The 25,074-nt window shown below is 44.3% G+C and overlaps 1 protein-coding gene across 1 annotated transcript; it reads right to left on the bottom strand.

Moving 5' to 3' along the window:
- Positions 1-9,491: 9,491 nt before the first annotated feature.
- spata4 (spermatogenesis associated 4) lies at positions 9,492-24,450 on the bottom strand (the record flags this gene model as incomplete). Its single annotated transcript, XM_084332011.1, has 6 exons — positions 9,492-9,610; positions 19,216-19,293; positions 21,183-21,403; positions 21,508-21,626; positions 22,750-22,882; positions 24,350-24,450. 6 exons carry the CDS (start codon positions 24,448-24,450, stop codon positions 9,492-9,494), a joined length of 771 nt encoding a protein of 256 aa, XP_084188137.1.
- Positions 24,451-25,074: the final 624 nt, after the last annotated feature.

Here is a 25,074-nt window from a genome sequence, read left to right as displayed (position 1 = left end):
ACTGCGATAGTCCTATTTCTTGGCTGGTGAAAGCATTTGTAATCTTGTACCGTCGCTCTGGCTGCCCGTTTGCTGCGATAGTGAAGGAGACATTCTCGCCCTTTATCGTCTTTAAATCTCTTCTTATTGTCCGAATCGTCATTTCGTTCTTGCTCCCCCGCAGTCCCAGCTGGGCCGCAGCGGACGCGAGCAGAAGGGTCTTCTCTGACCCGTCGTCAAGGACGGCGTACGTGTCCATGACTTTATCTTGGTAGCTCAATGTCACACGGACTACCTTTAAGAGCACTTGGGCGCCGCTGCTGCTGGCGGGGTCAATGTACATGACACTTGCCTTGGTGCCGCTCCGTGGTGCAGGTGGAGGCCGTCTTCCGTTACTTTCGTGTAGTATATCTAGATGGGCTCCATCGCACCGGCTGCACCTTTTCTTTAGGCGGCATTCGGCTGCCATGTGGGGCCGCGCACATCGATAACAGCGCCTGTTGGACTTTATCCATTGACTCACTTCTTCTGCATTCATTTTTGTGAATAGGTCACATTGTGACAGCCAGTGTTCTTTCTCACAGTAGGGACACGCTATCTTCCACTTCTCTTTTCTCGAGGGGGTGCTGTGACTCTTACTGCTCGGTACTGACTCTGATTGGTGCATGACAGTCACCGATCTTCTTCCATCATTTATTCTCCTGGGTCCCTCTCTGGAGCTTGGCGTGCTCCGCCCGAATGTATCCAGTCGTAAGCTGCTGACTTCTCTCGCCAGGAAGTCGGCTAGATCAAGGAGGGATGGCTCGGGGCCGTTGGGATCCCGGTAGTCTCTCTGTCGCCTAAAGCGCTCCTGTCTTGCGGGTGGCAGCTTCTCCAAAATCCTCTCGACGTTAGAGTTGGCGTATAGCTCATGCATGCCCTTCTCCCGTTGCGCTCCCAGCATCCCTACCAGGGACTGCACTTTGATTGACAGGTCGTCTAGTGAGCGATTGTCTGTGGCTGGGGGTAGGCGATCAATATGCCTTATCTCTTGGATTACGTAATCCCATATACGTCCATATCTCTGGTCCAGCGCCGCTAGGGCCGCTGTGTATGGTGTCGAAGAGGTGGCATAGGCTAGCGCTATATTGTGCGCTCGCGGTACTTTCAGGTGCTTCAGTAATATTGCATACTTGTGGCGTTCATCAGCGACATCCACCATCATTGTCTCTAAGCACATCCGGAGCTCCGTGTACTGTGCTCGACTCTCATAGGCGAAGTCTGGGAATGACGGCGTGGCAATGTATGACGCCGTGGATGGCTGATACATCGGCGAGCGTTGGGGGAGAGACCTCCTGGGCGAGTCCCCTCTTGCGCCTCGCTGTGGGCTGGTACTGACAGGGTACCATGGCCCGCTGGTCCAGGTGCTATTCCTCGGGGCTGGTCGTGCGTCGTGCTCACCCGCGAATAGAGTCGGGGGTCTGTAGCGCAGCGCCGCGGGGGTATAGCCTGGACTGTACTGGACCTCCTGGTCCGGTGGAGTACTGTGCTGTCGTCGGGCTTGGTTCTCCTCCTCTCCCTCTTCTTCCTCTATCAGATCTTCCAGATCCTGTAATCGTTTATTTAGCTTCTCCGCAGTGTATGCCGCTCCTTCCTTGTAGCTGGGTCTCGCTTGGACCGGTCTGGGAAGGGGGTCTGCGGGGGGTCTAGGCTCGGTCTGTTGGTCAAGTTCAGGGTCGCTTGCTCGTTGAGGAGACGCTGCCCTTGACTGTTGTCTCGACGAGTTCCTTGAACCCCTGGCGGAGGGAGAGGGTGTTGCCTTGCGGATCAGCTGCTCCATCAGCTGCGCTTGTAACTTGTCGCGCTCGACTTCGCGCTTGGTGAGATCTGCTTCTCTTTGGGCACCGGCAGCGGCGCGCTGGGCGTCGGCCCGGTCTCTTGCCATATTCTCTTCTGTCTGAAGGCGTCTCATCTCCAGGCGTGTGCGCTCTTCTTCGCTCCGTTGTTGCGCTTGGAGTTGTTCGCGCTCGCTAAGCGCCTGTGCTTGGAGACGGTCTCTTTCAATGGTAAAATGTTCGCGCTCGCTAAGCGTCTGCGCTTGGAGTCGATCGCGTTCGGTAGAGGCTGTCAGGCTGACGAGGAACGCCTGTTGTAGCATCCTCTCCGCTTCGCTGGGGGAAGGCGGTTGTGGAGGTGAGCCGCTCCTGCGTGAGCCGCTCCTGGGGGTACTCGTTGGGGAGTCCTGGAGCTCTATTTCCTCGGCGCTCTCCTCCTCTTCTTCCGTGCAGAGTTCTCTCTCTGTAGGGTCGTCTTCCTCCCGGGGGTGGTCGGGGACTACTTCTTGGGTAGTGGCGGGGGGTAAAGGCATGTCCGCTCCCTCCTGGTCCCCACGTGAGCTTGGTCAGTTACATTAGGACCTACTAGGGCCTCTGTGGTCGGGGAAACCTGGTCGTTAAGGTCAGACATAATTTTACTTTCTACTTTTACCGCGTTTACCGTTTGTCGAAGGCTAGGTAGTTGACTGACAGTGTAAGCCTCTAAGTACTGAGGTGTCTGTCGTCTGCGCCGCGGGCGTTCTAGGTTAGGAGGATCGTTTCGTGGAGTGTTCATCATAGGCCATTTCAATATTAATAACACTATATTAATATTACACTAGTTACCCTCCGGCTCGAAGGACCAATTGTAACTGAGGGGTACAATGCCCTGACTGTATTGTTAGATATGGTATTTAATACCACTACCTCTTGTACTTTAACTTCTGGCCATCCAGTACATGATATAAGTATGATGAACACTTTCCCACCTGATGAAACGAATCCACACAAATGTACAAATCGAAGGTTTAATATAGCAAAAGGTATATACAACGTTCACTTGTTTACACTTATGATTTGAAATATGCACTTGTATGGCAAATGAGTATTCGTAGGTAAATCAACATTGAATGTCCAATCTCTGGTTACGCAGGGAGTAAGTATACAACCTGGATATTTAGGAAACTATAGCGATGGTACTTAAATGATTATAGCTGGATACACTAAGGGGGGGGGGGGGGGGTCCCGCTGGTTGTAAGACAGTAGGAGGGGGGGGTTAGAGAAGCCGCTGGCGGTATCCCATCTGGCCGACGGTTTCTTGGGAGAATTCAAAGCCTTGAACACGGTGCCCACAGAACCTCGGTCCGCAGACGAATACAGCTGGACCCTCTGGTGGACGGTAGCTGCCGGTCCACAACGGAGAGACGTGAGGCGACCTCACTGGTGTAGAGCGCCGTCTCACCTGGAGTCCTCTCCGGGGGGTAGTTCCAACACTCTGCAGTGTTGGCCTTTATCCATGGAATAATCAAAGCACCCAAAGCATAATCCAAGCCGTGGAAGGCTCGCCGTCGTCCGGGTAGAGTAATCCAATATACAGGTCCAGTCGCCCTGGCCCGGAGCTCCTCGGATGCAAGCACCACTAGGGGTCTGCCCAGCCTGGTTAAGCGTCCAGATAACGTCAGGAACGATGGGGGTACTGATAACTTTAGAACTCTAACCGAACGATGCACCATACATAAATAGACTATTATTAGCTTAATAGAATACGTCCAACTCGACGGTATAGTGCCAAACTATGACTATTCAACTATTAATCTACACGATATCTCAATGCCTATTCTGAGGCCAAGTAGGCCTTACTACACCACACGTGCGTCGTGGGGAGGCTTCGCGTCTGTCACTCTGTTGGAGGGTAAAGAACTGGACTAAAAGAAAGTTCTACTTTACTTGCGCCATATATATATGCGCTATGAACAAATAGTACCATTCGTATTTCGCCCGACATATTCCTGCGCGGAACCGGGGCTTGCCACGACATGTTGGGCGGCACGATTGAACTTGGACCTAGGGGTATGGCAACCTGGCGCCAGGTTCTCGTCCAATGGTAGAATGAAACTATTATGGGCTGTTTAGTAGACTAAAGGGATATTCAGTGCATATTGTACAAGGAATATACAGGGGATATCAAACGATATACAAATACAATTAAATATATATATATAAATAAATATATATATTCGGTTTAATCTGATCCTTCACAACAGAGATGCTGCCCCCCCCCCCCCCATTCAAAGCCCAAATGCCAGATCTGCTTCAGAAACATAAAAAACATCACCCTGGACGCTCTGGCCTTGGGTCTCCAACATCTCACCCCTCACCCCTCCTGCCCTCTCCTCAGCCAGTGACTCAGTAGGCTATTACAACAAAGCCCTGAGTGGCCTCCTGGATGTTCACACCCCTGTGAAATCTAAGATGGTCACGTTCTCACGCTCTGCCCCCTGGTTCCCCAGCGAGCTGAGGGAGATGAAGGTGGCTGGCCGTGTCCTTGAGCGACGCCTCACTACGTCGGGACTCACCATGCACAGAGAGACCTACAGAGAACGCCAAAAGGCCTACTCCAAAGCCCCTAAAGGGGAACTATTTTACTATTTCTTTCACTATTTTGGGCACTTTTACACAATTCCTGTGAGTCTATGGAACACCTCTGTAATTATTTTTTTTTTTTATTCATTGTTTTGTATTTCTAATCAAGTCCTCAAAAACAGCATTTTTCTACCTCAAGATCTTAAGCCGTTTTGAGCCTGGGCTCCAACCACTGTGTGCAGCTCATCTTGTACCTCGCCATTATCATGCAGCAGTGTCTTTCTGACATCACAAATCATCACATTTTCAGATGACTCAGTTCAGTGAGGGTGAATATTGTGAGAGGAGAATTGGAAGAATGCGCCAATATGAGAATTAGAGACATAGATCATATTAATATAAGTTCACATAGCTAGGAAACAATGCTAAACACTCAAAAAGGCCATTTATAAGATAGTTCCCCTTTAAGGACGCTCGGTCTCGGTTCTATTCCAACATCATTAACAATAGCCCCGGCAATTCTAAACAGCTTTTTCCACCATACACCACCTCCTCAAACCCCAAACCCAGGCACACAGAGAGACCACTGAGAAGCGGTGTAATGACTTCATGTCATTTTTCACAGCCAAAGTTGAGGGCATCCGCTCTCTCCTCCCCGGCTCCTCTTCGTCACCTGCTCCACCTGCTGTCCCACAGCCTGAAGTCTCCCAGCTCCTACGCTGTTTCAATGACACCACGCAGCGTGAGCTCGAGGTCATCATCGGGAGGATGAAGTCATCTACGTGTGCCCTGGATCCCCTCCCTACAGCCCTGGTGAAAGCCAATATCTACACTATTGGTCCCCTAATGACCAGCACCATAAACCTCTGCCTGCAGGCTGGCCACGTTCCGCCTGCTCTCAAAACTGTCATCATCACCCCCCTCCTGAAGAAACCCACCCTGGACCCAGAGGCCCTTGTCAGTTACCGGCCCATCTCCAATCTCCCATTCCTCTACAAGGTGCTGGAGAAGGTAGTTGCGGTGCAGCTCCAAGCACACCTCAGAGACAACATCTTTGAGAAGTTCCAGTCTGGGTTCCGCTCTGCGCATAGCACAGACAGCCCTGGTTAGGGTCACCAACAACCTTCTGATGGCGGCGGATGCTGGAACCCCATCCATTCTGGTCCTTCTCGACCTATCGGCTGCCTTTGACATGGTTGATCATGTTATCCTCCTGGACTGTCTCCATTCCGACGTCGGACTCCGTGACCTAGCCCTGGGCTTGTTCCAGTCCCTCTTGGCTGGTCGGACTGAGTGTGTCTCCCTGGGAGGTGCAACATTCTCTACCCACCCCGTCACCTGTGGTGTCCCCCAGGGATCTGTCCTCGGCCCCCTGCTGTTCACCCTGTACATGCTCCCCCTCGGCCGCATCATCAGCCGGCACGGTGTGTCGTTCCACTGCTATGCTGACGACACCCAGCTGTACATTCGAATTTCACCATCTTCACCATCATCACCCCCCACACTGACTGGTTGCCTGGAGGAGACTAAGGCGTGGATGAACCACAGGTGTCTACAGGTCAACAGCTCCAAAACGGAAGCAATGCTGGTTGGTACCCCACTCCAGGTCCGGTCATCCACCATCACCACCATCTCCTTCTCCGGCCAGGACATTCCTCTCTCCACCCTTGTCACTAACTTGGGTGTGAAAATGGACCCCCACCTCTCATTCGAGACTCACATCAAATATATCTGCAAGACCTCTTTCTTTCACCTCAGGAACATCTCAAAACTCCGCTCCTCACTCACTCTGGCAGATTCTGAGAAACTTGTCCACTTCATCTCCTCCAGGCTGGACTATTGCAATGCACTCCTCATCGGGATCCCTAGTAAAAGCATTAAAAAACTGCAGAATATCCAGAATAGCGCTGCTAGGATCCTGATGAGGGTGCGGAAATATGACCACATCACCCCCACCCTCAGATCACTTCACTGGCTCCCCGTGGAACACAGGATCGAGTACAAGGTCTCCCTCCTCACTCACCAGTGTGTACACAGTGGTGCCCCTGCCTACCTCAAGGAACTCCTCACCCCCCAGTCCTCCTCACTCCCTTCGCTCCGGCACAGCCTACCTCCTCAAAGCCCCCAGGACTAAGCTGCACACCATGGGCGATCGAGCCTTCTGCTCGGCCGCGCCCAGACTATGAATGCTCTCCCCAACCACCTGAGCACCACAAACTGTTAATACTTTTAAACGTGGACTCAAGACCTACCTTTTTAGAAAGGCCTTTTATTAGTTTTTATGTCTTATTAATATGTTGTTCTGCTATGTGTTCTTCTTTCTTATATATCCATTTGTATTATATTCTTTTTAACTCTGTAGCACTCTGCGACTCTCAGGAATGTAGGGTGCGTTATAAATTAAATGTATTATTATTAAATCTGGATTTAGTCATTTCCTCACGTTTTTACGATAAAAGAGAGATAGAATTAGCATTTTCCGATAAATTCTTATTTTCGGTAAATCTTAAAAACATCTGTAAACACGTGTAGTGCTGAAAATATACACTTTGACTGCTGTTTTGATAGGGTTAACCCCTTATGCTGAGGGTACATTTTGAATAAAATGCCTGACGATTGCATACCCAAAGTAATTTGCGATTTATTACTTGAACCACTTATAGCTTCGAGCTTTCGCTGTAGCTGCCCCCAGACTGTGGAACTCCCTCTCCCCCCTCATCCGAGGCTCTGACACCATCAACCTCTTCAAAACCAAGCTAAAAACCCACCTGTTCACACTTGCCTTCACGCAACACGGCCCCGCTCCCAAGTAGCCCACCCCTGGCTCTTTTAAGCCACAATTCTGTTGTTTTGTTTTGTTTTGTTTTTTGTTTTGTTTGTTAATTTCAACCACTTCATCCAATTGGACAGCACCTTGCTTCCTTTTTTTATCTCTTTTATCTTATTTGTTTCTTCCTGTTGTTACTATACACAGATATTCATAGTTTTTAATTTTTTATCTTTTATTTAATTTTTTTTATCAAAATTTATATTTTTCCATCCTTTCCTTGTACAGTGTCCTTGAGTCTGAGAAAGGCGCTTCTCTCTTAAAATACAATCTATTATTATTTATTATTATAGCACATGCATGATTCTGGTCTCTTTTGAAAGGAAACATTCTGAACTTTCTTCCACAACAGAAGAAGAATCACACTGAAATAAACGTTTTGCTTACTCATGTTTTGTTTACGTGTTGCCAGATGCCTGTTTTTATTTAATTTTTTTGGTTTTTTCTCAGTTCCAGCTGAGAGGTAGGAGCTGGAAAACATAACGGTTCCATAGCCTGAAGTCTTATCTACAGTACAGGTCCAAAGTTTATAACAATACCATGGAAAATGAGTGTTGTGTGCCCTTCGGGAAAATGAGTGTTGTGCCCCCCTGCATATGGTGACTAAGGCTGATGGCGGGTGGCGCCCCTGTGGCGATTTCCGACGCCTAAACAACGCCACGACCCCAGACCGGGACCCTGTCCCGCAAATACAGGACTTCTCCACCCACCTGCCGAGGACCACCATTTTCTCCAAGGTAGACTTGGTGCAGGGCTACCACCAGGTACCGGTTCACCCACGGGACGTACCCAAGACAGCGGGCATCACTCCTTTAGGACTTTTCAAGTTTCTGCATATGCCCTTCGGCCTCAAGGGTGCGGCACAGACATTCCAGCGGCTGATGGACTCGGTGCTGCAGGACATGCCGTTCTTGTTCATATACTTGGATGACATTCTCTCCCAGCACGTCTGCAGAAGAGCACCTGACACATCTCCAGCAGTTATTCCAGCAGCTCAGTGCTAGTTCAGCCGGTCGTCCATCGACTTTCTCGGGTACAGAGTCTCGGCAGAGGGAGCCGTTCCGCTCCCTGCCAGGGTGGACGCAGTCGCCAGTTTTCCACACCCCCACACAGTGAAGTCCCTGCAGGAGTTCCTAGGCATTGTGAACTTCTATAACAGATGAATTCCCTGTGCTGCTCATCTCATGTTCCCCTTGTATGAGGCTCTGTGGGGTAAGGATCCCAAGGCCGATGTCTTACCGGGTTCCGATAAGGCCTTTATGGGCGCCAAAACTGCGCTGGCCAATGCCACATTACTGGCACACCCATCTCCTACTACCCCTATCACACTCACAACCGACGCCTCCAACTATGCAGTGGGGGCAGTGTACGGGTGGGCGGGGCCTGGCAACTGCCACCGGCATTTCAGATTCCTGCTGGAGGGCCGACATTTCACTGTCTTTGTGGACCACAAGCCACTCACCTTTGCCATGACCACTGACCCATGGTCAGGGCACCAGCAGCGCCAACTCTCCGCCATCTCCGAGTTCACGACAGACATACAGCATGTCACAGGCAAGGACAACTTCGTCGCTGACTGCCTCTCCCGGCCGGTGGTGGGGGCCGTCCACTTGGGACTTGACTATGCTGCCATGGCTGCCGACCAGGCCACTGACAAGGACATACAGACCTACCGAATGGCCGACACTGGGCTAAGGTTAGAGGATGTGGGGTTTGATAACGCCAACACCACACTCCTCTGCAATGTCTCCACCGGTCAGCCCTGTCCAATGGTTCCTACTGGCTGGCAGCGGCGGGTGTTTGAAGCCATCCATTGCCTTTCACACCCAGGGGTGAAGGCATCCCCTAAATTGGTCGGTGCTAAATTTGTCTGGCATGGCCTCAGGAAAGACATAACAGCCTGGGCTGGCTCCTGTGTGGCATAACAGCGTTCAAAGGTACACCGTCACACCAAAGCCCCCTTGGCACCATTTCTCGTGCCGGAGTCGTTTTGACCATGTCAATGTGGACATGGTAGGTCCCCTGCCCCCCTCCCATGGGTTCACTCACCTCCTCACCATGGTGGACAGAACCACCAGGTGGCCTGAGGTGGTTTCGCTGGCATCGACCACGTCCGCTGAGGTGGCCCGGGCGTTTATCAGGTCCTGGGTAGCCCGTTTTGGCACGCCGTCTGACCTCACCTCCAACCGGGGGCCCACAGTTCACGTCCGTGCTGTGGACTGCAGTCGCTGAGGGCCTGGGATTGAAGCTCCACCACAACACACCTTACAACCCACAGAGCAACGGCTTATGCGAACGGTTTCACCGCTCTATGGTCTGCTCTTCGGGCCAGCAACTGGGTCGACCGGCTCCACGGTGTGGACGACCCCCTGCCCAGCCCCTGCCGACTGCTTTTCCCTCTCGTCACCTGGCATCCCCTGAGTCCCCACTGCACGTGTTACACATAGTTGGTTCGGCCTCCTGATCCACCCCCGCCACGTTGATTGTTGTTGATTTTCTTTTGGGGGGTTATGGTGAATTCTGGGGGGTCTGTGTGGTGACTCACTTATCACTCACATGTATACAGACATTCACCGGACTTTAGGAGTGGAGTGAGGGCTCCTGGCTCTGGGTTCAGAGGGTATAAGGGGTGCATTCTGGGAAACAGGAAGTGTTGTTGCTGGGTATTAAAAGGGAATAACTCTACCACCATCTGCATCTCTCGTCTGCATCTCTCGTCTCGTCATTCCTGCACTCCTACACCTGCAACCTTTGGGGCACAAGCTTGTTTCTCTAACCATTCGGCTAACACCACCCCCAAGTTAGAACTATTGATTTCTTTCAAAGTGAGTTGTCTGAAAATGTAGCTGTCCATTTAATGTCTACCTTTGATGTTAGATCATGCAGTGGGACTGGTATCCAAGAGAGCCCACTTCCTCCGTCCCTAGCAATAACATTAGCAGTCATTTCAACCAGCTTTTGGCAGAGGTGGAAAGAGTACAAAAATTATCTAGTACTGTTACTTTGACTCAATTCCATTTACGTAAAAATAACATTGCTGGTGGACAAATATACTTAAATACTACTAAAACGTACCTCATGGAAAATGGAGAGTAAAGGTTATTGTTACTTTCTTTAAGGTGTGTGTGTGTGTTGGGGGGGGGGGGGGGGGGGGTCAGAGGTTGTTAGACATGGTTTTCCCCAAGCAATGCAAAGACAATATAAATAAGGATATATAATTAAATACACCATACAAAAATACACCATTACAAAGTCAAGCAGATTCAACATGACTACACTATAGGGAGGCATTAATAGTTTCAAGTTTCAAGTTTCTTTAATAGTTGTCATACAGAAGTACAGAATACTTTTGTACAAAATGCTTCTTACTGTTGCGCTCCAGAGACTGTGCATGACAAGATAAGTATGAAATAAAAACATAGTAAAAATTAGAAGTAAAAAAAAAAAAAAAAAAAAAAGAGGTCACAGTGTTCAGTTTAGACATATGTACAATGTTCGTAGACGTAGTTACCATACAATATACAATACTGTGCAGTGTACTAATATACAATACTATATAGTGCAAGGCATAAATGGACGAGGTGCAGTTTAGGTACAATTCACAGTAGGTGTACGAGTTGTAGTGCAAATCCTTTATCAATAAATATAAAGTGTAAGTGTGTTTGTGTGATCTAAAGTGTGGAGAGTGGGTGCTGCAGTGTGTTGTTTGTTTGAGTGAGTGTGTGCATGTGGGTGTGTGTGCTGTGTGCATTTGATGGTTGTTGCATAGTGATTATTGTTCGTTTAGCGATTATTGTTCGTTTAGCAGCCTGATGGCCTGGGGATAGAAGCTCCTTCTGAGTCTTTCTGTGCTCGCCATAAGACTCCGGTATCGCTTGCCTGACGGCAGCAGTTCAAAGAGGCAGTTGTTCGGGTGGCTCGAGTCCTTAATAATTCTCTTAGCCTTCCCCTTGCACCGCTTGTTGTAAATGTTCTGGAGGGTGGGAAGCCCCCCTCTAATTGTGCGTTCGGCTGAACGTGTCACTCTTTGTAGTCTGCTACGGTCTTGTGCAGTGCTATTCCCAAACCAGGAGGTGATGTTGCCGGTCAGGATGCTCTCTATTGTACATGAGTAGAAGTTCCTAAGGATCTTCTGACTGACTTGGAACTTCCTTAGGCGCCTGAGGAAGTAGAGGCGTTGTCGTGCCTTCTTCACAACACTGTCAATGTGTGTGGTCCATGTCAAGTCCTCGGATATGTGGGCTCCGAGGTACTTGAAACTGTTCACTCTCTCAACTGATGCCCCGTCGATGCTGAGGGGGCTGTAGTCCTTGACCCCCGACCTCCTGAAGTCCACAATCATCTCTTTTGTTTTGCTGACGTTCAGGGAGAGGCAGTTCTCCTGACACCACTGTGACAGGTTCTCTACCTCTTCCAGGTAGGCCCTTTCGTCGTTGGCAGAGATCAGGCCCACCACTACTGTGTCATCAGCAAATTTGATGATGGTGTTGTTGTTCCGTTGTGCTACGCAGTCATGTGTGTACAGGGAGTAGAGGAGGGGGCTCAGAACACAGCCCTGGGGGGCCCCTATGTTGAGCGTGATGGATGAGGAGGTGCAGTTGCCGGCTCTTACCACCTGGGGTCTGCCCGTCAGGAAGTCCAGGACCCACTGGCACAGGTCATAGTTCAAGCCCAGGTCCCTGAGCTTGGCTATGAGTTTGGAGGGGACTATGGTATTGAATGCTGAGCTGTAGTCGATGAACAGCATTCTCACATAGTTCCCCTGCCTCTTGTCCAGATGTGATGCTGCTGTGTGCAGCACATGGGCTATGGCGTCCTCCGTGGACCTGTTGGGGCGATATGCAAATTGCAGAGGGTCCAGGTTGATGGGGAGGGAGGAACAGATGTAGCCCTTCACTAGCTTCTCAAAGCACTTCATGGCTATGGAGGTGAGGGCTACAGGGCGGTAGTCGTTGAGGCAAGCGGGCGTAGATTTTTTGGGTACAGGGATGATGGTGGACTTCTTCAGACAGGTGGGGATGACGGCCTGTTCCAAGGACAGGTTGAAGATGTCAGTGAATACCGGGGCCAGTTGGTCGGCACAGACTTTTAGGACGCGGCCGGGGATGCCGTCCGGTCCTGCTGCCTTCCTGATATCCACTTTTTTAAAGATCCGTCTCACCTCATGCTCTGTTACCCTGAACACTGAGTCTCCATCAGCAGACCCCCCCCCCCCATTGCCATGGTTTGTAGGCTGGTGTTGTTATTCACAGCCTCAAACCTCGCATAGAAGGAGTTGAGATCATTTGCTAAGGAGATGTCACTGTTCAGTTTGAGGGGGGTTCCTTTGTAGTCTGTCATTGTTCTGAGGCCCTGCCACATGCCTCTAGAGTCAGCCTGTTCAAACTGAAGTTCAACTTTATCCCTGTAACGCCGTTTTGCCTCTATTACTGCTCTCCTGACGTTGTATCTTGCCATCTTGTGTTCTTCCATGTTGCCTGTCACCAGCCCGGTGTTGTATGCTGATGTGCGCACTTTCAGAGCCTCACGGACGGATTTGTCTACCCAGGGCTTTTGATTTGGGTAGATATTAATTTTGGTGGAGGGGATTATTACTTCTACCTGAGTACAGACATAGTCAATCACCGTTTCGGTGTATTCGTTAATATTGGCTGTGTTATCACGGAATACACTCCATTCTGTGCTTCCCAGCACTGCTTGGAGTGACTCCACTGACGTCACGGCCCAACGCTTAACCTCTCGCGAGACCACCGGCGTTCGCTTGAGACTCTGTTTGTACTTTGGCAAAAGGAATATGGCGGCGTGATTCGGCAGCACCTTTTTAAGTAGCTTCTGTGCTGACCATCCCATAATAATAATAATATATAATAATAATAATAATAATAATAATAATAATAATAATAATAATAATAATAATAATAATAATAATAATAATAATAATAATAATAATAATAATAATAATAATAATAATAATAATAATAATAATAATAATAATAATAATAATAATAATAATAATAATAATAATAATAATAATAATAATAATAATAATAATAATAATAATAATAATAATAATAATAATAATAATAATAATAATAATAATAATAATAATAATAATAATAATAATAATAATAATAATAATAATAATAATAATAATAATAATAATAATAATAATAATAATAATAATAATAATAATAATAATAATAATAATAATAATAATAATAATAATAATAATAATAATAATAATAATAATAATAATAATAATAATAATAATAATAATAATAATAATAATAATAATAATAATAATAATAATAATAATAATAATAATAATAATAATAATAATAATAATAATAATAATAATAATACTTTATTTGTATAACACAAGCCAAAAGTGCTTCACAGCAGTAGAATTGACATAACATTAGCGCAAAATACAGGATAAAAGCAATTCAGAGAATAACAATACAAATATTGACTAACACAGTCTAACAAGAGTCTTCCCTGTTAGATGGTCACAGAATTTGGAACCTGCCCGTTTTTCTTCCTGCTCGATACCCACACAGTTTAAACTTAATGGATGGTATTTAAAATGTAACTAATTAGCATAAATACTTCAAATAAAATATACTTAAGTAAAACTACTGATCTTAAAAAGTACAATCGCACAAAAAGGTACTCAATTACAGTAATGAGAGTAAAAACAATTAGTTACTTTCCACCCGTGATACTGTGAGCTATTTAGGCAGCGGCATGGATATGGCTTGTTAACACCCGGCCGAACAACTGTGCCATGACAGTTTAGTTAGCGTGCGGTCACAAGCCTTGGCTTGCAGTTGAAAAATCAGGTGATCGTGTGAGATTGTATGATCTCTCAATCTCCAGTGTTCAACGAAACAACCCCAAATCAATAGACTTCCCCACTGGGCATTTGATTAGGCTGTTGTGTCAGAATCTCACCGTTGTGCTGTAAGAGCATTGTAGTGGGTTTCCACCAAGACTGGGTTTTATTAGCTATGCAATTCAACAATATATCTCAGTGGCTCAGGAGGTAGAGCAGTCGTCTGGTAATCTGAAGGTAAACTGAAGGTTCCTGGTTAGATTCCTGCTCCTCCCAACATTGTGTCGAAAGTGTTCCTTGAGCAAGACACTTAACCCCTAACTGCTCCCAATGAGCAGGTTGGCACTTTGCATGGTCGCCTCCCCCATCTGTCTGTGAATGTGTGAGTGAATGGGTGAATGTGAGGCATAAATTGTAAAGCGCTTCGGATAAAAACGCTATATAAATGCAACCCATCATTGTCAGATTATGCTACCTTTTTATAATTACAGTAAACAAATTAGATCATTGTCAAATCAATTGGTAGCCTAATTCTCACGATAAGACCAGCCTTCCCATAAACCCTGTTGCTTGCTGTTGCAAAGGAGGCGTTGCATTTGTTCTTGGCCCCAGCAGCAAAATAGAGGTTAACAATGTGTCAGTGTCTTCATGTTTCTGCTGTAATCCTGCCAAGGTAGGGGATTTACACTGATGTATTGATGTTGAAATCTTACTGCCTATTTTCATAATGAATTCCAAACGTCCCAGACCTACATTTTCAGACATTGCAGATGTTTTGCATATTGTTCTATAGGCTAATAATAATATAGTCTCTCAGGGACACTCAACCTGGTGGTGATACATATCCAGAAGTTGTTTTCCAAACGTCCCTGTATTTCTTTTTTTCTTTTTATTCTTTCTTTTTACTTTTAAAGACCTGAAAAAATGTCAAAATAATTTCCCATGTTTTCCAGACGTAATATAAACCCTGAGAGTATATCCCAGTTTACACTGAGCACCACCACATCTACTGAGCACCACATCTACTGAGCACCACATCTACTGAGCATTCGGTGGTACATTGATAGAAGGGGGTTGCGTGCGTGTGCGTGCGTGTGCGCGCGCGCGTGTGCGTGTGTGCGTGTGCGTGTGTGTGTGTGATAATAATGACCAGTCTATCAATTGCATTCATGTATTTTCAGTTAGGGCCCAGCATGTGGGCGGATGGAGTCGGCACTGCAGCACTCAATGACATGAAACACCAAAGTTGTGATTTCACACATGTGACACGCCCACCTGCCAGCCCCCTCAGCCAGCCCCCTCAGCCACAGTTAAATCACACTGTGCCGTAGTCTCTGCCAGATTGAACAATCAGCCAATGTTTTCTTGTGTGATGAAATTATATATATTTTTCAAGTGTTTGTGTACACGTGTGTGTGTGTGTGTGTGTGTGTGTGTGTGTGTGTGTGTGTGTGTGTGTGTGTGTGTGTGTGTGTGTGTGTGTGTGTGTGTGTGTGTGTGTGTGTGTGTGTGTGTGTGTGTGTGTGTGTGTGTGTGTGTGTGTGTGTGTGTGTGTGTGTGTGTGTGTGTGTGTGTGTGTGTGTGTGTGTGTGTGTGTGGAACAGGTAGATGAAATCATCTCTGAATACACCAGCAGACTTGATTTAATTCATGCATCACCACTTCCACTCATCATGAAACTTGAGGCAATCAGAGTAATGGCATTGGCCAAAGTACAACATCTGTTCGCCAATGTACATATTCCACGAAAATCACTACATGATTTGACTAATAAAACCGTACACCTAGTGAGACAATGGACTGGCCTCAACACACACACAACACGCAACATTATATTTCACAGTAAACGTGAGGGTGGTCTGGGTGTTCCCAATTTTGAATGGGCATATATTGCTACACGGCTCTCCCATCTGTTGAATATGCTGAACAGTGATGACCAGTATGTGAGAACGCTCGCCCGTTCTTCTCTTTTCTTGGACCTAAAAAGACATAAGGTCCCCCTGGCGCGTGGTTCGGACCCTAACTTCCTAGGCTTCAAGAGAAAGCTGAATGGAAAGCTGGACAGTCGCTCTCCTTGCTTCGGTGTGTGGTCAGACTGGCCGGACCTTAATGACATGTGTTGCTGGGCTGATGTTACCCTGGAGTGGGTGGGGTCTAACTCTGAGGCAGTGGCTGTCTCAGAGAATATCTGACCCCAGTATCTCAGTCAGAGCATCTATGTCTGTGTGTGGAATGGATCACCAACTTCCACTGACTAATGCCCGAGGTCGTCTCCTGTGGGCACAACAGCAAAGACAGCGGGAACAATGGACTGAGTTGAGACTGCAGGGGAAGATTGCGTGTCTCCCTGCTGCGGACCATTCTGTCTCTCACTGTGTTAAAAAATGTTGCCATAGATGAGTGCATTGTTATCTTTACTCTGAAAGCGAGATTACAGGCCTTACCATCTAAACTGAATCTCCCCATCTGGTTTCCAGGCAGTCATGCTCCTCACTGTATTCATGACAATAACCAAATAGCTGAAACCATGTCCCACATCTTAAATGGTTGCCATGTATACAGGGGCCTCTACATAAGTAGGCATGACAGAATAGTAGATTTGATAGGGAAAGATATCTCTTATTTTTAGGTCCTCCATCATGCTGTTTAAGCATTCTACTGTGAAGCCAAGCATGTTCAACCTGTGCAATGATGATTCCATGTTCTCTAGTATTACAGCTAACACCCCTGATGTATTTGTGGTAAATGAACACCTTAGGGAGGTGTCCATTCTTGAGGTTGGCTGTACTTTTGACTACAGCTTAGAAGAAGCCTTCCTAACCAAAATGCTGAAATACCAACAGCTACAGCAGACCATCTCACAGCTAGGCTACAGATGTAAACTCCTAGTTTTTATCTTTGGCAGCCTAGGGCATGTGCACAAGTTGGTTGTGAGGGGCCTACAAATAGCCGGTCTCCCCAAAAGGAAGGCCAAGCAGTTAGCCAGGTACTGCTCAGTATCAGCAATTATAGGAAGCCGCTCAATTTGGAAGAGGCGCTGTTACCTTTTCCCATGATTCTGCCGTCCATGCACCTTGTACCTGACTGTTCTTCATAATTTTCTGATTGCACTCGCATTGTTTATGTCCTTTGTATGAGGCCTCCTTGTACTTCTGTTCATGTGGACATGAATAAACATTTCAAATGTGTGTGTGTGTGTGTGTGTGTGTGTGTGTGTGTGTGTGTGTGTGTGTGTGTGTGTGTGTGTGTGTGTGTGTGTGTGTGTGTGTGTGTGTGTGTGTGTGTGTGTGTGTGTGTGTGTGTGTGTGTGTGTGTGTGTGTGTATGTGTGTATGTGTGTATGTGTGTGTGTGTGTGTGTGTGTGTGGGGTGTGTGTGTGTGTGTGTGTGTGTGTGTGTGTGTGTGTGTGTGTGTGTGTGTGTGTCTTTGGCTTCTTGCAGGAGAAAGTGTAAAACATGAGACAATACTGTATCTATACAATATCTGCACATGGTTTTATTGGGAGTTTCAATAAAGGGGTTCAACATCAGAGAGAAAATAATCTCTAATCTTCCTTCCGGTCACCAACATTGTGACTCACAACCAGATGGAGACGAAAATAGAAATGATAGCGTAGGTTTGTTTTTATTTTTAACAACAGCCACTGAATTTCAATTAATGTATTACTTAGAAATCGAAAGCAGATGGGCGGGACAAATGATCAGATGAACCAATAAGATCAGTTACAATTCACATGCCCTGTATAGTCCTCTTTACCCTCTACTCTCCCAGGGTACCTGCACCTGTGTATACTTTACTTACTCATAGTATATATTCAGATTCTAAGTGTTATTGACCATATTTATAATATAACTGATAACATATGCACCTTTGATTACACCGCTTACTTGCTTATATTCAGAGTTAATTATATTACACTGCTTATTTTTTACTTGTCTACTGTACTATAATTGTATTGCCTATATTTATGTCTACTATTACCATGCCCGTACCTGTACCTCCCCTCCCCCCTCCCCCATGCTGCTATGATTCCTGAATTTCCCCCACAGGGATCAATAAAGGAATGTCTTATCTTATCTTAATCATAATCGTAATCGTGTGTCAAGAGCACAGCTGAAATTTGGAGGATATTTTGCCTCCAAAACCCTGAACTGAAGAGAGTGCCTTTCAACCCACTGCTACGCCCATAATTCTAAATCAGGTACGACACTGCTGCCTGCTGGTGGCTGTAGACACTACCCACAGGTGAATACTAACGATTGAATTACTGTCAAACGAGAGAAGTTACAAAATAATACATAAATAATACATAATACAGAGCTCTCCTTTCTCAACAATTCTACAGAAGAAATGGCCAGGAGAAATTCACATTGAAAGGTATTTTGTTATTAGAACGACACAATCACGTCATTGGAGGGATACCTTCAGTCCTTTTATTTTTTAATAGTAATCCGGGGAGCGTCCGCTGGGCTGGCGTACCTCAACCTCCTTGAAGGGGACAGTGGCTGCACTTTGTTGGGATGGGGGGGACATTGCTAGAGGAAGCGGGCAAGTAAAAGTGTTTTAAAAAAACATTTTCATGGAGGGCGATGACAATATGCGTAAATTGTTCTGTATATGCAGCCCAATGTCACTTACAATATGTAATTATACTAATCGACCACAGGAAAAAGGAAAATGTACATACAATGTGTATGTATTACAAATAAGTATAACAAAATTCTGAAAATGTTTGAGCTCTCCTGCTGGGGAATAAACCTGGGACAGTCACATGGGAGGCAAGTGGCTTTACCTCAAGACCAAGACACACTTTTCTGATAGCCTCGCTCCAACCCTGACCTTAACCACACTGTTACCTTAAATTAACCAAAACGGTCAAACCCTAACCCTAACTTTATATCTTAACCATAACAAACCATCTTCATAGTAATGCTGTTTGTATCATCATATACAAACTAAAGTACAACCTAAGTACAATGAAAGTACAATGAAGTAAAAATGCAGACAATGAGGTACAAAAACTGAGGTGTGGATGTAGTGCAAATCTCTTTAATAAATAGATCAAATATGGTGTCATTTACTCTATTGGTGTTTGCCAAATATATTGAATTTCTTTGGAAGCCAGTGCCTACTGTTAGCGATGTTTGAACACACAGTGCCAACAGAGTCAATGCTACAAGGGACAGAGCTCTCCTCACCTTGGCGGCATGGCAGGGACATTTGGACTGCCATTTGTCCCGCCACTTGTCCCAGACTGGGCTTAGACTGGAAACATTCTACAACCAAACCAGAGAAACAGGTGTTAGTGTTTGAACCACAAATTAGCCACATTCTGTCACATTCAAAGAAACGTTAAAGGAACACTCCAACATTTTGGGAAATTAGCTTATTTACCATCTACCCTGGAGTTAGACAAGAAGATACATACCTTTTTCTTCTCTGTGCATGCAGTAGGAGTAGGAAGACGTTGGGAACTAGGCTAATGGAGGAACCTACTTCCAGTGACTGACGCTAAGCTAGGCTAACGGTGCAGGTCTTCCTACTCCTACTGCATGCACAGAGAAGAAAAAGGTATGTATCTTAACACTCCAACATTTTGGGAACCCTGTAGTTAGACAAGAAGATGCATACCTTTTTCTTCTCTGTGCATGCAGTAGGAGTAGAAAGACGTTGGGAACTAGGCTAATGGAGGAACCTACTTCCAGTGACTGACGCTAAGCTAGGCTACTGCATGCACAGAGAAGAAAAAAGGTGTATCTTCTTGTCTAACTCCAGGGTAGATGTTGTTTTAGCGATGAATTACAGGTAGGCCACAGGCCACAGAATAAAATCCTATTCATGACTCAACATGAAGTTAAGTACCAGTATAAGCACCTGGACCTATCCAGTTAGTTTAATCCTTCTATTCAAAATAAAGCTATGAATCCACATTAGGCTATGAAGCTCAATCTCGAAGCGAACACTAGGCCATTCGACACATCAAATGGCCACTCAGCTTGAACATTCCAAAGTGGGCACTCTTTTGCGTTTTGGTAAAATAGAGATTTGGTCACTTGGTATGGCGGGTAGGGATGGGTACCGAATTCGGTACTTTTGAGGTACCGAACCGAAACACGTCGGTACTACCCAGTATCAAATCAAGTGAGAAACCGAAAAAAAAATAAAAATAAAATAAAAATAAAAAATCTTTATTAATTTCTTTTTTTTTACTTTTTTTTTTTTTTTTTACTTTTTTTTTTTCATGTCAACGTTCACACGCACAATATATGCTTACCTAGGATTTGACTTGATTCAACAACAAAGCAGTCGGAGCAATGACAAGCCGAAAACTGTCTAAATTGTAGTTATTTGAAGTTTGGATTTTTTTTTTACGACTGAGGTAGGTAAATTAAATTTCTTGAGACTAAAGTACAGAAAAAAGGTACCGTTGGGTACCGGTATCGATTCACAGGTACCGGTACTGGTATCGGTTCAAATGTGAAAGGTACCCATCCCTAATGGCGGGTGGATATAGAGGGTCCACAGTGAACAACTGAGCCACTTGGTAGCTAGCATTCGAGGTGCACTTTTGTCAATGATAATGTGCAGATCAAGTGGTGAATTGGGCGGCAGACAGTATTCAGTTTGAACTGATCAGTGGTGGAAAGTAACTAAGTATTTTTTACTCAAGTACTGTATTTAAGTATAATTTTGAGGTATTCAAAGTATAATTTTGAGGTACTTTTTACTCTATTACATTTATCTAATCTATCAGCTTCTATAGTTACTTTGAAGAAAAAGATTTTGCATAGAAAACATGGCAAGAATTCATGAATATTATGTACTTTCAAATTTGAAGCCTGACAACTTCAGGGTTGTTTAAAAGTTAATCAGAGCAGCGTAACTGGACTACATACCAATTTAATATAACCTTTAATCAGAGCAGCATAACTGGACTACAGACCACTTTAACCATGGTTCTGGTCCAATGCTCCCAAGCACTGGAATACAAAAACATGTAGAACGCGTACTTTTACTTTTGATACTTAAGTACATTCAATATCAAATACTTCTCTACTTTTACTTAAGTAGGATTTTGAATGGAGGACTTGTACCTTTTTATCTGGGTATTTCTACTTTTACTTAAGTAAAGGAATTGTGTACTTCTTCCACCACTGGAACTCACTGGGGTTCTGCAGCCTCTCTGCAGCCCTCTGCTCCTGACGCCTGTGGATTATGCCCTCCACCTTCCTCTGATTGGTGTTGAAGTCGGGCTCAGCCATCATTTCAGTCTTCGACAAATTGCTCTTGATGGCCGAGGAGGCTGTGGAGCGTGCCACCTTGGGTAAATGCACCTGGTAGCCCCGGTCAGTGAAGTCCACTTCTCCATCCGGCAGACCTTTGATCCTGACGACAACACACAGTATTTAAGATTAGGCCTTACATCATCCTTTCCAAAGCTCAGCACTGGCCCCAACAATGCGGAGGCCGTGACCTTGCGATCATCTCACCGTCTCTTCGTTAAGATGGTATAAATCTCCTGCACCAGTAGCTCGGCTGCTCCGGGTTTACAGTGGATGGTTCCGTCAATGACTTCCTTCGTGATGTGAATGTCCTGCTTCTGCAAAAACTTGGGAATACATGTGCATGTTCCATAAACAGCTGGTTCGAAATAGAAAAATGTATTCAAAGTCTGGATTGGGCCCCAAAAGTGTGTGTGCCATGGCAAGATTAGATTTTATTCAAATGAATTATCATTATACAGTACAAGTACTGTACAACAAAAATAAGTTTGGCAGAGTGCAAATGTAGCAGTAAAGTATAAAAGCAATATACAATGTACAGGTGGTTAAACTGGGTGCAAAATATACAAATTAGATGATGTATGTATGTATGTATACATGTATGTATGTATGTATGTATGTATGTATGTATGTATGTATGTATGTATGTATGTATGTATGTATGTATGTATGTATGTATGTATGTATGTATGTATGTATGTATGTATGTATGTATGTATGTATGTATGTATGTATGTATGTATGTATGTACAGAGTTGTATTATATAAATAGAGACAGTATGACTACTACTGGCCAGCAGCATAACTAGTAAGAGTAGGATATGTACAGATAGATAAATTAAAGGACTATGTGCAGGTAAGTACAGACAGGTGAGGATAGGTTTATGTGGTGGGAATAATATATATATATATATATATATATATATATATATATATATATATATATATATATATATATATATATATATATATATATATATATATATATATATATATATATATATATATATATATATAATTCATAATATATATACTATACAACATTATAGTAGATGCTATCATACAGAGCTAAGGGTTATGTACAGGTGTTCAAGCAAGTATATAGAGGGGTTATGTGCAGGTATATTCAGACAAATATAAGTGTATATATATGCAGTAATATATATAAATGTAAATATGTGGTATACAGCGGTCCTCAATTCATTCTTGGAGATGTAAAATACCTTGCCAAGTCTTCCAATGTCTCTGCAATGTAAGGTAGGCTAGGCTTTATGAAATACCTTTGGCTATGAAATGGAAATGTTGTTAATAGATACACCAACATAACAGTCTGCAAAATCAGCTTGGTTCTAAAGACACATTCTTTTGAATACAGTATGTGGGTCCCAGAGGAGGTTGAACTGAATAGTCTTACAGCCTTGCACTGTTTGATCTTCTTGCTCTTCTCACCCGTTCTATTTGGCACCAGTTACTCTGCTTGGTAGGGAATGACGTCCCTTTGTCATACGAGTGCATTATTGCAAAGTCCTCAGGATAATACCAGGAAAACATCTCTGCCACAAGGTAACCATTGGAGAAATCTCTGTAAATAAACAGATGCTAGCTTAATCATTATAGCTGCCACACAGTAGCTTACACATGCTCCTCTACCCTAAATTGAATAGTAGTCTATTGCATTTCAATTAAAAGTAAGTGGTATTTTTTGTTTCAAATAAGTGTTAAATAGCTCTCTACAGTCTGACAGCCATCACTGTAGTGTTTGGTCAGCAACATATGGGTCTCCCAGTTCCTTCACTCTGCAGTAAACTAAAAATAAATGTGCTGGTACTGTATCTCTTCCCTTTATCCAGAACCCATAGATATTTGTACTTATTTCAATAGATTTTGCCAAGCCAAAATAGCTGGTAGATTATTTTACTTGTTTCAAGCACATATGTGTTTTTATGTCTTATCTCTTAACCCTCATGTTGTGTTAGGAATTGGCACCACTGACCGTTGTTAGCGGGTCAATGTTGACCCGGGGTCGAACTCAGTCCTGACCACTAAAAAGAAAGGAGTATCACTCAATATAGTTAATACTACATCCTAACTAACATTATATGCATTCATAAACATATAATCCCATTGTAATTTGATTTTATGGCCCCCGAGACACATCATGTCCCTTATTTTTAAGATGAAAATGAGGTTGTTCAATCATAATATACTAAATGTGAAACCCATAGATAATGTTTTCTGACTAATAGAACTATATTAGAATATAACTTCTGAAAAAAAGTTTAGTATATTTATTATTATTTCATTTATTTATATTTAGTATTTTTATAGTATAGTTTTACCTTGCCGGGTCAAGAATGACCCTAACACCAGTCATACCTTTTTTTCTGCAGATACCTTCAGAATTTTCAAAATGGTGAAGCATAGTTTTGCTGTGCTTATATATGTGTTGTGGAGGATATCATAAAGCCTTGTTCTAATAAAATCAACTGCATGGTAGTTATTACATATTATAACCTTGAAACGGGTCGCTGGAGACCCTAACACCACATAAGGGTTAAGTTATGTATTTTATGTCAGACCATCTTTGCAGTGTGGAGTTATCTCTCCTGATCGGATAAAGTGAAAATAGGGATACCAGACAATTAATTTTCTATCAAGAGCGGAGGGACTGGGAGAAGCATGTTACTGACCAAACACTTTATATGGTGGCTGTAATGTTGAGCTATTCTTTTAACATGTAGACCACTTATTTTAACAAAGAAAATAAAACCTTTAGTTAAAAAAGAGGCATGGATATGTACGGTAGCTAATAGCCAGTGTTGTAATCCTGTGTAATGAGTAACGTTAGGTAGACGAGATAAGATAAGATACAATATTCCTTTATCAACTTCAAACATAACAAAATGTATGATGATGCAATGTCGAATAACGTTATACTTTAACAATACTTTATTATGAAGACACCAACTTAAAACAACGCAGTTTTCTCATAATTTACAATCGCCAATTTACAAGATAAATATAATTTATCTTCACCGGCATTACTTACCTGCGCACATTCTTTAGAGAAAGGGACAAATCAAGGCTTTGCAGCCACTTCAGAACTTCTCGAGGCAGCCCTGTCTTTTTGGGAGGAGGTGCATAAGCCATGGATACCATACCTGTCAACCCTCCCGTTTTTCCCAGGATTCTCCCGTATTTCAACCTTCTCTCCCGCTGTCCTCCCGTTCAAATATTTTCCCGTATTTTTTGCGTTTATTTTTTATTTATACAAAATGGCTGCAATTCCCGTCCGTGACGACAGGTGGCAGCAGTGTAGATTAGACCGTTAGCACAGGAAGTCAGACCGGAAGACGGTTGCTGACAAAACTGTCGGGCAAAGTGGGGTTGTTCCCGGAGAGCTCACTCTCGGCCGTGGTTTCTCATTGTATAATGTATGGTGCTCTCCCTCAACATGCAAGTAGGGTGAGACAACACCATTCTTTAGTCCAAATAATACCCTACTTTATACTATATTATTGTCATTCGTTTAATGTAAAGTCAGTCTTACATTGGCACTGCTTTAACGTTGCATTTACCGATAATCCATTGCTGTATTAGACCCATGTGCCAGTATAACTTTTGTAAAGTAATGAAGCACAAATGTAAAGTTAATCAATACAAAATGAAACAATATCTTTATCTATATCACATGTCAAAACTACTTTAATAAAACAAGATTTCCGTTTTTCATTTCTACTCATTCATCCAAAACAAGACAGCAATTCTACTTCT

Source organism: Notolepis coatsorum, assembly GCF_963971535.1.
Source record: "Notolepis coatsorum genome assembly, chromosome: 16".
Classification (NCBI taxonomy): domain Eukaryota; kingdom Metazoa; phylum Chordata; class Actinopteri; order Aulopiformes; family Paralepididae; genus Notolepis; species Notolepis coatsorum.
Note: the sequence above shows the minus strand (reverse complement) of the source record. Positions and strands in the feature narration are given on the sequence as shown.